Here is a 16266-nt window from a genome sequence, read left to right as displayed (position 1 = left end):
TTCCGGCTCAGGTCTTGATCTCACCATTTTTTGTTTTTTTAATTTTTTTTTTAACGTTTATTTATTTTTGAGACAGAGAGAGACAGAGCATGAATGGGGGAGGGGCAGAGAGAGAGGGAGACACAGAATCGAAAGCAGGCTCCAGGCTCCGAGCCATCAGCCCAGAGCCCGACACGGGGCTCGAACTCACGGACCGTGAGATCCTGACCTGAGTCGAAGTCGGATGCTTAACCGACTGAGCCACCCAAGCGCCCCTTGATCTCACCATTTGTGAGTTCGAGGCCCGCATTGGGTTCTGCGCTGAGTGCAGAGCCTGCTTGGGATTCTGTCTCTTTCCTCTCTGTCCCTCACTCTCTGTCTCAAAAATAAATAAACAGCAAAAAATAATAGAAGAGTCAGAGTGTGGAGACAGAAGAGAAATTTCTGAAGAGATTTCTTCAGAGGCTTTTTGCCCTAGAATGAATAGTTGCTAGCCCATCTCGGCAGGAGGCACAGGGTTGTTTCCTACTTTGCCTCAATCCTAGAGAGAATGGACATATCACTGCAACACCACTCATGCAGCTCGCCATGTGTGTTCCTATAGTTGGGGGTCTCTGTGGATCAGCATCAGACTCTTGTCCAGGAAACCCAGAGAGCAGGCATGAGAACGGATTGCTCAGATGGGAGAGCCAAGAGACTGCTGCTGCTTTGGCTCCCTATTCTGAGTTCATCAAGAAAAAGGATGCAGGAGTGTTTCCATGAATAAAATGAGGGCAGTGTGGAGAGGGCTGGCAATGGTCCTGTCCAATGAGGCTGTGGTCCTGTCCAGTGGGGCTGCTTGAAGAAGCAAAGGGGACCCAGCAGCAAGAAGCTAGAGATGAATCCCGTTCCTAGGGGGCTAGAAGGAGACACAGCAGCCACTCACCACAGAACACATCTGGGAGGGTGGAGGGACCTGCAGGAAAGAGGACCCTAAGAGAATCTCCTAAGAGGGCCATGAAAGTGTCCCCGAGAGAAAAAAAAAATGCTTTAATCTCTGCCAAACCCATAGCTCAAAGCCATGTTATGAGGGAGCCCTGCTCATTCCTTCCCTTCTACCCCTGGGCCATGGAAAGATAAGAACCAAGGCTAGGGTGTGGGGTCTGGAGAGAGCCCAAGACAATGACCTAGCAAAAACACTAACTGCCCCCTTCTTTCTCACTTCAGGCTGCCCACTCAAAGCAGATCTAAGTTGGAGGAAAGAAAAACTTTCTACATTAAATCAAGTTCAAAGTTTTTTGTTTTTTTTTTTAAAGATTTTATTTTTAAGCAATCTCCACAAAGGACGTGTGATCAGCCCTGAGGTCAAGAGTTGCACGCTCCACCAATTGAGCCAGCCAGGCACCCCAAGTTCAAAGTTTTAAGATCTTGAATGGGTAATGTTTATAAACCGAGAATAGGCTTATGCATTAAAGTGACTCTAACAATGCTATCTAAGAATGAATGGAAAAGTCTCAGACTTGCCAGAGTTTTAAATCTAGGAGTAGGAAAAGATTACACCATTGAAAAAATTTTTTTATTTTTAAGTTTATTTATTTTTGAGAGAGACAGAGAAAACGAGGGCGGGAGGGGCACAGAGAGAGGGAGAGAGAGAATCCCAAGCAGGCTCCGCCCTGTTAGCATGGAGCCCGATGTGGGGCTCGAACTCACAAACCATGAAATCATTCCCTGAGCCAAAATCAAGAGTCCATCGCTTAACCCACTGAGCCACCCAGGTGCCCCATTAAAGAGAGGTTGGAGCAATGGGGCATCTGGGTGGCTCAGTGGGTTAAGCGTCCAACCCTTGATTTTGGCTCAGGTCATGATCTCACGGTTCATGAATTCGGCTCTGCACTGACAGCACAGAACCTGCTTGGAATTCTCTCTCTCCCTCTCTGCCCCTCCCTGGCTCATACACACCCTTTCTCTCTCTCTCTTTCAAAATAAATAAATAAATTTTTAAAAATACAAATAAAAAATAGGGGTGCCTGGGTGGCTCAGTCAGTTAAGCGCTCTTGATCTCAGCTCAGATCATGAACTCACGGTTTGTGAGTTCGAGTCCCCCATAGGGCTCCATGCTGACAGCGCATAGCCTGCTTGGGATTTTCTCTCTCTCCCTGTCTCTCTACCCCTCCCCGTGCTCTCTTACTCTCAAAATAAGTAAATAAACATTTAAAAAACTAAAAAAATTTTTAAATTTTGAAACATTAAAAACACTTTTAACAGTTTTCAAGTTTTGTTTTCATGCTCAGATTTTCAATTCATCTGGAAGTTGTTTTTGGTGTTAAAAAAGGATCAAGTAAAAAAGGGTGCCTGGGTAGCTCAGTTGGTTAAGCATCTGACTCTTGATTTGATTTTAGCTGGCGTCATGATCCTGGGGCCATGGGATGGAGCCCCATGTCGGGTCCTGCACTGCACAGGGAGCCTGCTTAAGATTGTCTCTCTCCCTCAGAAAGAAAGAAAGAAAGAAAGAAAGAAAGAAAGAAAGAAAGAAAGAGAAAGAAAGAAAAAGAAAGAGGCAAGTCATTAGCGCTATCAACGAGATGTGAATGAAAATGAAGCGTGCCACTTCCAACTAGAAATCTTAAGATCCTGCATGCTTCGCCATCTTCTCTTTTTTCCTCTGGCACAAGAATAGCAACATCTCAAGATGAAGGCAGCTTCTTCACCCTGGCTCCTGGAATGAAAAGGATACGGCCAGAATCACAGCCAATCTGTGAAAGACATGTAATGTGAGCAAAAAATAAACTTTTCTGCTTGTAAGAAATGAAGATTTAGGGGGGGCTGCTGGTTAGCACTGCATAGCTTCGTCCAAGGTGACTGATACAAACTTCAAGCTGTCAAGTGTAAATACATTTTAAAAATATTTTTATCACATATTTTATATCGTTTCTAAGTGTTTAGAGTAAATGTGAAAATTACATACCCACTGTGCTTTTCTTTTTTTATCACGGTAAAATATACATAAAATTTGCCATTTTAACCATTTCAAGTGTATAATTCAGTGGCATTAAGTACATTCAAAATGCTCTGAATGGCAACCATCACTGCCATTTCCAGATATTTTCATCATTCCAAACAGAAACTCTATACCCATTCAACAATTTCTCCAGTCCTTCCACCCCAAGCTCCTGGTAATCCTCTATTCTGCTTTTCGTCTCTACAAACTTGTATATTCTAGCTACCTCACATAAGTGGAACCCTACATTATTTGTCCTTTTGTGTCTGGCTTATTAACTTAGTATAATGTTTTCAAAGTTTATCCACATAGGAGCATGTATGAGAAACTCATTCGTTTCTAAGGCTGAGTATTGTTCCTTTGTGTGTGTGCATGTGTGTGTGCGTGTATGCATGTGTGTACCCCCAACATCTCGTCTGTCCATTCATCTGTTAATGGACATGAGTTATTTCTACCTTTCTGGCTACTGTTACTATGCATTCTTAATTTAATAGTAGCTAAATACATACATGCTATTATAGAAAAAGGTCTAAAATATTACACAAGAAACACTACCAGTGGGTGTCAATTTATTTATTTAAAAAAATTTTTTTAATGTCTATTTATTTTAGAGAGAGAGAGAAAGAGACAGAGCACAAGCGGGGGAGGGGCAGAGAGAGAGAGACACAGAATCCAAAGCAGGCTCCAGGCTCTGAGCTGTCAGCACAGAGACTGACGCGGGGCTTGAACTCATGAACTGTGAGCCGAAGTCGGATGCTCAACTGACTGAGCCACCCAAGCACTCCTGTTGGGTTCAACTTAGAATGGAGAAAACTTTTAGTCTTCATTCTATATATTCTTATATTATTTAAATTTGTTTTAATTTTTATGCAACTTAAAAAACTAATAAAGAGTTTTAAAAATAAATGTTTCCTTTTGATGAGAAGCGGGACAAACAAGAGACATAATGAGTCACTGAAAATATGGTTTGGTTTTGTTTTTATTAACTTTTTTTAACACTTACTTATTTTTTGAGAGACAGAGACAGAGCATGAGCTGGGGAGGGGACAGAGAGGGGGAGTCACAGATTCCAAAGCAGGCTCCGGGCTCTGAGCTGTCAGCACAGAGCCCGATGCAGGGCTTGAACTCATGAACCACAAGATCACGACCTGAGCCCAAGTTGGATGCCCAACCAACTGAGCCACCCAGGTGCCCCTGTTTTGTTTTGTTTTTAAATAAACTCTATACTCAACGTGGGGCTTGAACTTACAAACCTGAGATCGAGTCATGTGCTCTACCAACTGAGCCAGTCAGGTTTCCCTGCAAATGTGTTTTTAAAAATTATTTGTAAAAGGGGTGCCTGGGTGGCTCAGTCGGTTGAGTGGCCAGCCCCTGATTTCGGCTCAGGTCATAATCTCATGGGTTCGTGGGTTTGAGCCCTGTATCAGTCTCTATGTTCACATCTCGGAGCCTGCTTCAGATCCTCTGTCTCCCTCTCTCTGTCCCTCCCTCTCTCTCTCTCTCTCTCTCAAAAATAAACATTAAAAAAATAGAAAATCCTTTAAAAAATTATTAGTCAAAGCTCAGGGTGCCTCCACTAGTGGGCCAGCAACAGAACTTCCATAAATGAAGAACATTAATTAAAAATTAAAACTACCCTGCAGGAAGCTGTAAATGACTAAATGACACTCTTCCACATGATACTGTCACTTTTTTTCTCCTTTAATTCTCCTATTCTTCTGTATCAGATTTTATGGGCCATAATGATTAATGATTATTAGTAATAACAGTCCTTTTTGGACAAAGCTGAAGCTCATTACAGTATCATATTCCCTGAGCCTAAATGTGATTAAGAATACACTTCATTTCAGCTACATCATTTGCAGTAAAAACGCTACCTTGTGTAACTGCTCCTGGTTTTTAACTGAAAAAGCTACTGGGATTCCAGCTGTTCACACTGTGGAACACTGTTCCTGGCAGGCCCCAGGGAGCTCTCCTCCGCATCTCCCAGGTGCTTGAGAATGATGTTCCAACCCTGCTTCTTAACATCCTTGGAAGAGGTTACACTCCAGCAAATGGCAACCTGGAATCAAAGATCTGCCAGGCGGCCGGACGGCCTGGAGTGACGCTCAGCTACGTCCACCTTGTATGCAACGTGACCTGAACTTTCTGCTCTCGATTTCACGTTCTGGGCCAGTGGGACACAGCTGCCACGGTAGAAGCAGCTACTCACAGCGAGCCAACAGTGGTGCTCGGGGCCAAATCCCGACCGGGCTTCCAGGCCAGCACCACTCACACGAACCCAGGCTGCTGGTCAGTTTTGACCACAGATTCCCTCTCTTCCACGGGGCAGTCCGCCCAGGGTGAAGATTCAGCCATCGAAGAGCTAGGTTTAAATTTCAGCCGAAATTTAACTAGAGCTCCCAGTGGCTGAGTCCAATGATCGCTTCCCAGTCTTGTGCTCTCCTGACTGTTGGGAGGCACTCGACATTGCAGGGCCCCTCACCCTCCCCTCCTCCTCTGGCCTCATTTGGTAGTCTCCTGGAGGTGAATGCAGGTTGCCTCCTCTATTCCCTCAATACTCCCTTTCAGAGGAATTTCTTTCTTATCCTATTCCAGACTAGCTTCTATTTTCATCTATGTGCCAAGGATTCCCAAATCCTGACCGCTTGGATGACTCTAGATTAGACCTCTCCCCAGGGCTTCAGGCAGAGTCACTAGCATTTGGATGCTGCCCAGCCTCCTCAGATTTCACATCCAAAATGGAGTTAACTCCCACTCTCTCCCTGTCTCTTGTCTCTGCTACTGGATCCTCTCTTATCTCACTTCTTCCTATCTGGGTGATGAGTTGGTCCCACTCCACCCTTGACTTAGCTCAAAGAGTGACCCTTCCTTGGTGCGCCTGGGAGGCTCAGTCCGTTAAGTATCTGACTCTTGATTTCCGCCCAGGTCATGATCTCACAGTCGTGGGATCAAGCCCCAGGTGGGCCCCTGGGCTGGGTGTGGAGCTGGTTTAAGATTCTCTCTCCTTCTGCCTTTGCCCTTCCCCCACTTGTGCTCACTTGCACATGTGTGCGCGCCGCTCTCTCTCTCTCTCTCTCAAAACAAAACACAACAACAACAACAACAACAACAACAAAAACAATCTTGAAAAAGAGTGATCCTCCCTAAGGACAAACCTTGCCATGCCATTCTCCTGGTTTATGTCCTTTGGTGGCTCCCTCCCTGCAGGGTCAAGCCCATCTCCTAGGCTGGCACATGTGGCCTTGCCTAATCTGGCCTCTGCCCACTCACTAGCACCCCACCCCCCAACACTCTTCTCTGTGCACTTGCCGGCCAAGTGCAGTTGCCAGAATAAGTCACGTTCTCCTGCTGCATGCTGAACCCTGCACATGTTGCAAATCCTTAAGAGCCTGTCTCCCTGAACTGAACTTCAGAATCACTTCCTCCAGGAAGCCTTCCTTGACTCCTGAGCTGAATGAGGTGACTGTCTTCCGGGATCCACAGCAGTCATTTCATAAACTTTGCCCCTAATGCCCTTTCATGTTTTCTTATTGGTCTCTTTATCCACTGGGAGTTCATCAAGAATAGGAAGCGTGTCTTCCACATGCATGCATAGGGCTCACCACAGACAGAAATGAGGCAATAAAAGGTATACATAAAGCCAGGTGAGGACAGTAACTTGTAACACTGATGGGGAAATATGTAGTTATTTTTTTTTCTCTTCTGATTTCCTACGTTTTCTAGTGTGTGTATTATACTACTCTCACACATTTTTAAAAAAATTTTGTTTTAACGTTTTATTTATTTTTGAGACAGAGAGAGACAAAGCATGAGCAGGGGAGGGTCAGAGAGAGAGGGAGACACAGAATCCGAAGCAGGCTCCAGGCTCTGAGCTGTCAGCACAGAGCCCGACGCGCGGCTTGAACTCACGAACTGCGAGATCATGACCTGAGCCGACGTCGGACGATTAACCAACTGAGCCACCCAGGCGGCCCACTACGTTCACACATTTTTGAAAATCAGTTAATTTTTAAGATGTGTCCAATCTCTCCTACATAGCTCCAATAAAAAGAATTCGCTGCCTAAGCAGTCAAGTTCCTTTCTCCTCAGATGCCTCTGGCTCCTTAAGACCCCTGCCTCAAGCACCACAAATTCTTCAGAACTGAGCAGTGTAGAAACACTTATTTCAACATTTTCAGCACACAGAAGGACCACCCACACACACACAAATTCCTTGGCCTTGAAAAGGTTACATTGCTCTACTAGCTGAGTGCCAAAACCCATTTTGGGCCAAATATCCGTCAGAACCTTGCTGTATTTGCAGCCGAACACAAGCAGAGAGGTACATTCACAGAACCTACCTAAGAGTTATACACGATGGAGATGATGGAGCTTCTGAGGGATCTCTCTCTTGCCTTGTCAACTCAAGACACTAAGGAGGTGGGGGGGGAGGGGTCCTTCCAAAAATTCCCCCCCCCTTTTCTTAACCAAAACATTAATTATCTTCTCAGCCACCAAAAATTTCAACCATGCACACTGGCTGGTAATTCTTTTAAATATGTGAAAAATAATCCAACCATACAATGTTCAGTCTGACATTTGCTATTGTTTTTCCCTAAAAGAAAACAAAAACCTGATTAGTTCCAAAAATAAAACATAAAGAAAAACTCAGTTGAGAAGCAAACCCCGTGGCTTAGAAGCCATCATTCTGATTAACAGCACATAAGTGTTACCTGACGAATGGATTCCTATCATAAATGCAATTATCACAAATTCCTTGTGGTCCCCACTGTTTTTGTAGCTTTATGCCCAGCTCCTGAAACAATAACTTTAATAGCAATAAACGAAAACCCCACCTCAGCGCTTGGGCCGACTAGACTGTTTTCCCACCTCAGTCAGCAGGGACCCTGGGGGGAACGTGTTGAGCCTGAACTCGACAGCTATCCAGGAAGGTACCTACTTCTCTGTCCTCAGCAGTCCCTGCATCTACTCCTGGAGGGGTGCTTTCCACAATTAAGCCCATTTCCAAGGCCTGCTGAGACAATCAGGACAAGCAGAGCCTCTGCTCTCAGGAAATGCCTGCCTGAGCCATCGCTGGCCTCTGCTGAGGACTCTGCCATGCTGTTGGCCGCCTCAGAGCAAGGGGCTTCTGGCAGTGGGGCTGACGTACCATCAAATCAAGGGGCTGCTGGAGTACAAGAGTGTCTAATCTAAACTCCCTTTCTCCAGGCAGTCAGGGGAGTGGGGGGGGTGGGTGTGTGGGCAGGGATCATGCAGAAGAGAGAGACATGAGGGATAAAGGGGGGGAGAGGGTCGTGCAGCCTTTTCACTAAGAAAACTGAAAGGGTCTGGCAGGCATTTGTGTCACTGAGAAGATACTACAAACAAGCGTAGCGTCTAGAAGGTACAAACTCCAAAATTTCTGATTCAGCTCCACACATACTACGTGCCTATGGGCACCTGTCATCACAGCCTGGGAACTTACCTCACGTAGATGATTCGTGTTCTCAGCACAGAGAAGAGGAGTTGTTAAAAGGGAGAAAAAGAAAATGTGAAAGCAGGTCAGAGAAAGATCAAAGGATTGATTCAAAGCCACGTGACCGTCAGAGACACTGTCACAGCCAGGAGACATCTTTTGTGCTTCAACCACCATTCGTTTATTGCAAAGTGAAGTTTTGGTTCGGAACAAAAGGGAGATAGTCCACCAAGAATGAATTACACTAGTTACTGAAGTCAACTCGACAGACAGTGACATGTACTTAGCAGCGGTGGGTGGTTCTCAAAGTCAAAATTTATTAACTATTTCAATGTTCAGGCTGTACAGATTATTTTCAGATGTACATACAACATAATGATATCGTAACAAAGCTAATTTTTTTTTATAAAATACTTCCTTAAGGATTAAAGATGCTAAAAAGCTTCAACCATTAATTAATTAAATATTTGATGCACATTTCAGGTACTCTTAAAGATCTAACATAAATACATAAGTTGCACAGCCGAGTAAGAAAAGCTATGACCCATATGGTTGCACATTTTACTAATCCCATATTAAAGTAGAAAACAACAAAATTGTGCCACATAAATTGAGCTGATTTTAGCAATCGTTTTATTAGATAGAAACTATGTCCATTTAAACCATCATTCCTAAGAGAGCTACCAAATAATAAAATGATTACCTGAAATCCAAAACTATATATAATACAGTCTTTACTATCCAAATTACCTTCCCTCTTGTTTGATACAGTACATCTGATTCCTCCATGATTTATGCAATGGCCAATAATAATGACAATTAGCACTAGTCATGAATACACAGTGGAAGTAATAGAACTGGCCATACAAACATTTGAATCACTATTCCCATTGAGAATAAGGTCAATAAGAAATAATGGTTAAAACCAATACATATTTAATCTATTCAACCACTTGCTATCTTTAGCAGTGAATGCTACCCCCCCCCACACACACATTAATTTTTCCCATAAAAATCTTGACGTGTCAAAATGGTTTTTAATCTAGGTTTAGATTGCTAACAATGAAAAGATGTTCATCTTCTTTCTTACCTCCATGGACTTTATCAGGCCTGCAGTCACCAGGTGCACAGAAAGATGAGTAACTGGAAAGACAATTCGACCACAGCTGTTTGCAAAACAGAAGTGCTCTATTTTAAGGCAAGTATCTTTATCACATACATACACAGCAATTTATCCACTGGTGAACTTTATCATATGACAGTACAAAATTCAACAAAAAACTGAGGTATAACTTTACTTAATTAACATAAATACAAATGTCAGAAAGTGTAAAGACATTCTCAATGTACTTAACATATTTTACCCATAACGAAATACGGAACTCTTTTCAAAGTTCTTGTATGTCCAGAAATACCCAAGATTCTGAATTCTAGAAAAAATACTAGAATTAAATACTCTAAAATCTTTGCAATAAGGCTCTCCACATAAGGCTACCTTTGATATAAGGCTACTTCAACTTGGTTTCTGAAAATAGCAAAAATGTGCACCAAAATTTAAGCTATTCTGACTGAAGAGAGGACTTGGTCTCATGTGGGATGGTGAGATGATGAGCTTATTGAGCAAAATTAAACTTAAGCAAAAAGCAAATTTTAAAATACATCCAAGAAAAACTTTTCCTATCATTTTTTAACATAAGACTGAACTACTGTGATATAAAAGTGGTTGAATGTATAAGGTACTATTTAGTGCAAAACAGACATATATATACACCTTTACTTAAGTAATTTAAATAGAATAGCATTTATAACTCGGTATGTATAATACATTTAAAAAATCTACATTCTGTGACCTTTACAAAAGTAGATATATTCTTTACTTTCAAGTTAGAAATGGCATAACAGTTTTACCTTTGGATATTTCCAGTCAATGGCTGTATACAGTGAAAGATAATATAAATCTAAGTCATAAGCCATTCAGTACACTAACATGTAAGCCATTAGTTTGGGGCCCAAAAGTGAAAAGTGAGGGATACTACGTAAAGTGGAAAAAAATGTACCCTAGATTTCTGCTTGTTCAAAAACGTATAGTCTTCATGTATTTTTAGTTATTGAATAGTCTGATGCAATGACATTCAGTGAAGAAATCTGATTACTAACAGTACTCACGTTAAAAATGTTTTCCGTGAAATGAAAGTAGATAGTATTCATTGTGTCTAAATACAAAGGTAAACTAATGACAGCGTAAATTATTTTAAGTTTGATCATTACTGCGCCTGTTTCCTTTGCCAAACTCCCAGTGATATTAAGAGAAAAAAAAATTCTAATTATTTTCACCTATTAATTTAATCAGGTACTCTAGAAAAACACTGTTCTAAGGGGGAAGTTCAACACGAAATGCTTCTTAAATTTCCAAATTAGATCAAAATAAGGGAAACAAAGAGGGACTCAAAAAATTAGACTATGTAAATGAGTAGATAATAGTAACAAAAAAGCTGAATAATATCCCAGATTTGGAGGGGGCTCCTGGCTGGCTCAGCCAGAAGAGCATGTGACTCTTGATCTTGGGGTCATGGGTTCAAGCCCCATGATGGGCGTACAGAATTACGTAAATAAATTTTTAAAGCTTTTTTGGCATATGAACAAAAAGAGTTTAAGACTGTGGACGGGTGAACGGAAGTTTCCATTAGGACAGACATACACAGAGTAACCGGAGGATCCACAACCTAAATCCCACTTCCACAGTGGTATCAGGCACCAGCTGGTTGTAGGAGTCTCCGGCTGATTCCTAGAGGGACAGGCACAAAGCACCCTCAAGTTCTCATTGGCACCAAACTCAGATTTCTCCTTTGTAAAAATGTCCTGACATTGGTTAATAGTAGGGGGCAAAGGAAAGCAGCTCCAAGTGTAAAGGTTAAGTGTTCCTTCATTTGAAGGCATCTAGAAATCTGCTTATTTAGTAATTAACCACACATGCCACTGACTTCAAACACTAGGGACTTCTAGAGACAGCCACAAATCAGCCACAGCTTCTGCCCACAGAATGACTTACTCTTGTAACCGTGGCTAATCGCAACAGCGACTTCAACCCTGGGTAAGATCAGTTTTCTACTCTGACTACACCAGACAAGGCCAATCACTAAGTACTTGCTACTACTACCTGTTTGTCACGTCCAATCGGCAAAATGCCCTAAACATGGTGGCCTGGGTTGGCGTTCTGCGCAATCTCCCAGCAGAACAATTATGGCACTTTCAACATCTCCTCCTCAAGAGAAACTGCCCTGCCCACAGCAATATCCCCGCCTCAGAAAGATTGCTCTCCCTGAGCCTGGAGGCCTGGCTTAGAAAACCACTCCCATTCCTTAGTGATGGTAATGCTATTCTGGAATTTGAACCGAGAAAGAAGAAGAATCAACCAGTGTGTACCAGGTGAAGACAACAGCGGAAGGGGTGCATTGCTGAGGGATGCCATCTCCAAGCGGCAGAAGAGAAATCAGAACCGGCAGACTCAGGCAGCTGCTACTCGGTCTTTTACAACAAACACCCATTACTTCCAGTGCCCACAGGTTCCCTGTGAAACGTGAACCCATAAATACCGTGAGACTAATGTATTTTTGAGTTACTGCTAGTTACACTTTTTTTCTCTCAAATTTTTTTTAATGTTTATTACTGAGAGAGAGAGAGTATGAGCAGGGGAGGGGCAGAGAGAGAGAGACACACAGAATCTGAAGCAGGCTCCAGGTCATGAGCTGTCAGCACAGAGCCTGATGTGGGGCTCGAACTCATGAACAGTGAGATCATGACCTGAGCCGAAGCCGGACGCTTAACCAACTGAGCCACCCAGGTGCCCCAGCAAATTTTGTTTTTTAGGATGACCAACTAGGGTCAGAGATTTACTTTCAGAATACTTAATAAAAGTAGTAAGTAAAAATAAAAGAATGGTTAAGACATTAGTACATTACATTTTATGAAAAAGCTGCCATAATTCTCATTACCCTGTAAATATAAGGAACGATAGTCATTATTAAAGTATTCAGTGACTAGCAATTGGGAATTCTACTATTCCTAAGAATGGTTGCTATGAATAGTACTGAATACATTTGTAGCAAAGAACACCTCTCTTTGAAACTTTTTTTCCTAAACATTTTTAGTAAATAACACTACAAAAGTAGGGTGTCCAAAATCCTGGATCGTAACTCCATCGGGTCTGATGTCCACATTTGTACTGAAGATTATTAACATTCACCCAGCATACTCATGAGATTTATTAAAACTGTAGTCAGTAACCAAAGGCCTTTGGGGCATATGTACAAAAGTAGACAGCTGTTAAGTATTCAGTTAAATACCACATTAGCAATATGACTCGTAAAAAAAAAAAAAAAAAAAAATGCCAGTGGAGCTCTACCCATTAAAAGTTAGTCAGACTGCAAAACGCGACCTTGTAAGTGATCTTCCAAACCATTTGGGGAAGCGTTGTTTACGGATAATATTGAGCTTTCCTTCAATTATTTTACTGACATAATTTCCTAGAGGAATTTCACAATGATTCTATTCACGGTGAGGGATTACGTTTAAAAAAATCTGGGCTTAGTATTTGTGAAAAGGACCCTCAGGTTAAACCAATAACAAAATGAATCTTTTGCACAGAACGGAATGGGTTTTTCAAAGGGTACCTGCCAGGGTGAGGCCAGCTGACAGTCACCTCTGTGGGCCCCGCAGGGCCCAGCACAGCAGTGATACTTGTTGGGCAAACCCTCCTACTATGTGCACACAAATGATTTAAATAAATAACTTTCCTACAGCAATGCCACGGGTTAATTAACTATCAAGTCTTGTTTCGGAGATGACTCCCTCCCCGTCCCAGTAATTCAGTGATTCTTGCACTTCCTGTAAGTACTATGAAAGGATGTGGACTTAACACACGCTAGGAGATCCAGTCCCCGGGGGGGCAGAGAGGCTCCCTGCTTCTTGAGCTTTTCTACCAAGGTACCCCCAAGACAGGCGGAAGAGAACTGCACGCAACAGCAAGGACTGTTCTTGGGGATGGAGCCCGCCTCTCTCCACCCCCTGGCATCCTGCCACCATTCCTGGACTATCTGAGTATGAGAAGCACAAGGTCAGGTAATAAAAAGGCATTAAAAAAACCCAACCAACAGAAACACATTATCTTTCTTGTGTCTGTGCGTCTCTGTATCTTTAGGCAAGTGAACACAAACTCAAATTAACTTGAGGTAATGAAGAGAATCGGTTTGATAGTCTTAGAAACCATTAAATGTACATCGATTGATGAACCGCAAAAAGCATCAACAAGCAATTCTATGGCTTCAACCCGATTAGTTATCTTGTAGAGTTGGAAACCCACTTCAACAAAACGTATTTCCTGACACTGACAGTACAACTCAAGTCACAATAAAATCTACCCATCTCTTCATTAAAACACATTTCTACAATCCAAAAACCTTTCATGATAAAGCACTGAACAAACTAGAAATACAGGAAAGGTTTCTCAACCCGTTCAAGAGCATCTATGAAAAACCCGTAGCGAACATCATACCTAATGGTGAAAGACTGGAAGTTTTCTCCCTAAGATCAGGAATAAGACACTCTCACCACATCTATCTGAGACTTCTAGCGAAGTTCTAGCCGGGGTAATTCAGTAAGACAAAGAGATAAAAGGAAGGAAGAAGTAAAATTATCTCTCTTTGCAGATGATATGTAAAAACCTGTGAAGAATCCTCAAAAAACTATTAGAACTATTAAAGCTCAGCAAGGTTCCAGGACACAAGATCAAGATAGAAAAATCAGTTGTGTTTCTATACACTAGCAATGAATAATCTGAAAATGAAATTAAGAAAGCAACTGCATTAACAATAGCATCAAAAAGAATAAATACTAAGAATAAATTAAACCAAAGAAGTGCAAGGCTTCTGTACTGTAAACTATAGAACACTGAAGGAAATTAAACAAGACTTAAGTAAATGGAAAGACATACTGTGTTCATGGATTGGAAGACTCAATATTGTTAAGAGGACAGTACTACCCTGATGATCTACATTCTCAATCAGAATTCAATGCAATTCTCTATCAAATTTCCAACTGCCTTTTTTTGCAGAAGTGGACAAGCTGATACTAAATTCATATGGAAATGCAAGAGATCCGTAACAATCCTGTAAAAGAAGAACTCACACTTCCTGATTTCCAAACTTACTCCAAAGTCTTCTCTGTGGTTCTGGAATAACAAACATATAGATCAATGGAAGAGAACTAAGTGTTCAGGAGAAATAAACACATACATCTATGGCAATCTGATTTTTGACAATTATGCCAATACCACTCAATGGTGGAAAAAAGAGTGTTTTCAATGGTAGAGGAACAACAAACAGGATACCACCTCGAAAAAATGAAGTTGGACCCCTACCTCATGCCATATACAAAAATTAACTCAAAATGGATCAGATCCCTGAAAGTAAGACCTAGAACTATAAAATTTTTAGAAGGAAACATAGGAGTAAATCTTCATGACCTTGAGTTTCTTAGATACAACACCAAAAGCAGAAGAGACAAAAAAGATAAACTGGATTACGTCGAAAATTAAAACTTCTTTGCTACAAGCTGCGCCTGGGTGGCTCAGTTAGTTAACCAACTCTTGGTTTCAGCTTGGGTCATGATCTCACGGTTTGTGAGTTTGAGTCCCATGTCAGGCTCTGTGCTGCTGGTGTGGAGCCTGCTTAGGATTCTCTCTCTCTCTCTCTCTCTCTCTCTCTCTCTCTCCCTGCCTCTCCCACTGTCTTTCTCTCTCAAAATAAATAAATAAACTTAAAAAAATTTGCATGCAACGACATATCAGATAAAGGGTTAGTATCCAAAATCTATAAAGAACTTATTAAACTCAACACCCCAAAAACAAATAATCCAGTGAAGAAATGGGCAAAAGACATGAAAAGACACTTCTCCAAAGAAGACATCCAGATGGCTAACAGACACATGAAAAAATGCTCAACATCACTCATCATCAGGGAAATACAAATCAAAACCACAATGAGATACCACCTTACACCTGTCAGAACGGCTAACATTAACAAATCAGGCAACAGCAGATGTTGGCGAGGATGCAGAGAAAGAGGATCTCTTTTGCACTGTTGGTGGTAACGCAAGCTGGTGCAGCCACTCTGGAAAACAGTATGGAGGTTCCTCAAAAAACTGAAAATAGAACTACCCTACGACCCAGAAATTGCACTACTAGGCATTTATCCAAGGGATACAGGTGTGCTGTTTCGAAGGGACACATGCACCCCCATGTTTCAAAGGTACACATGCACCCCCATGTTTATAGCAGCACTGTCGACAATAGCCAAAGTATAGAAAGAGCCCAAATGTCCATCGATGGATGAATGGATAAAGAAGATGTGGTATATATACACAATGGAGTATTACTCGGCAATCAAAAAGAATGAAATCTTGCCATTTGCAACTACGTGGCTGGAACTGGAGGGTATTAGGCTAAGTGAAATTAGTCAGAGAAAGACAAAAATCATAGGACTTCACTCCTATGAGGACTTTAAGAGACAAAACAGATGAACATAAGAGAAGGGAAACAAAAATAATATACAAACAGGGAGGGGGACAAAACAGAAGAGACTCATAAATATGGAGAACAAACTGACGGTTGCTGGAGGGGTTGTGGGAGGGGGGATGGGCTAAATGGGTAAGGGGCATTAAGGAATCTACTCCTGAAATCATTGTTTCACTATATGCTAATTTGGATGTACATTTTAAAAAGCTAAAAAGAAAATTTTAAATAAAGAAAATTAAAAAAAATCTGCATGCTACAAATGATACCCTTAAGCAAGTGAAA

General features: G+C 41.8%; 1 protein-coding gene across 4 annotated transcripts in view; it reads right to left on the bottom strand.

Moving 5' to 3' along the window:
- Nucleotides 1-2510: 2510 nt before the first annotated feature.
- KCNG3 (potassium voltage-gated channel modifier subfamily G member 3) overlaps nt 2511-16266 on the bottom strand; it is a 61961-nt gene continuing 48205 nt past the window's right edge. For 2 of the 4 annotated variants that reach the window (XM_027033652.2, XM_027033656.2), the window contains exon 3: nt 8712-9557. In XM_027033652.2, the coding sequence (XP_026889453.2) occupies nt 9452-9557 (106 nt within the window). In that variant the 3' untranslated portion in view covers nt 8712-9451. Of the gene's footprint in view, nt 2675-8711; nt 9558-16266 lie in introns of those variants that run through there. The other 2 variants (XM_053200993.1, XM_053200994.1) reach the window with 2 other exon arrangements.

Source organism: Acinonyx jubatus, chromosome A3 (genome assembly GCF_027475565.1).
Source record: "Acinonyx jubatus isolate Ajub_Pintada_27869175 chromosome A3, VMU_Ajub_asm_v1.0, whole genome shotgun sequence".
NCBI classification, from domain to species: domain Eukaryota; kingdom Metazoa; phylum Chordata; class Mammalia; order Carnivora; family Felidae; genus Acinonyx; species Acinonyx jubatus.
The sequence above is the reverse complement of the archived record's forward strand: the minus strand, read 5'-3'. Positions and strand labels throughout refer to the sequence as shown.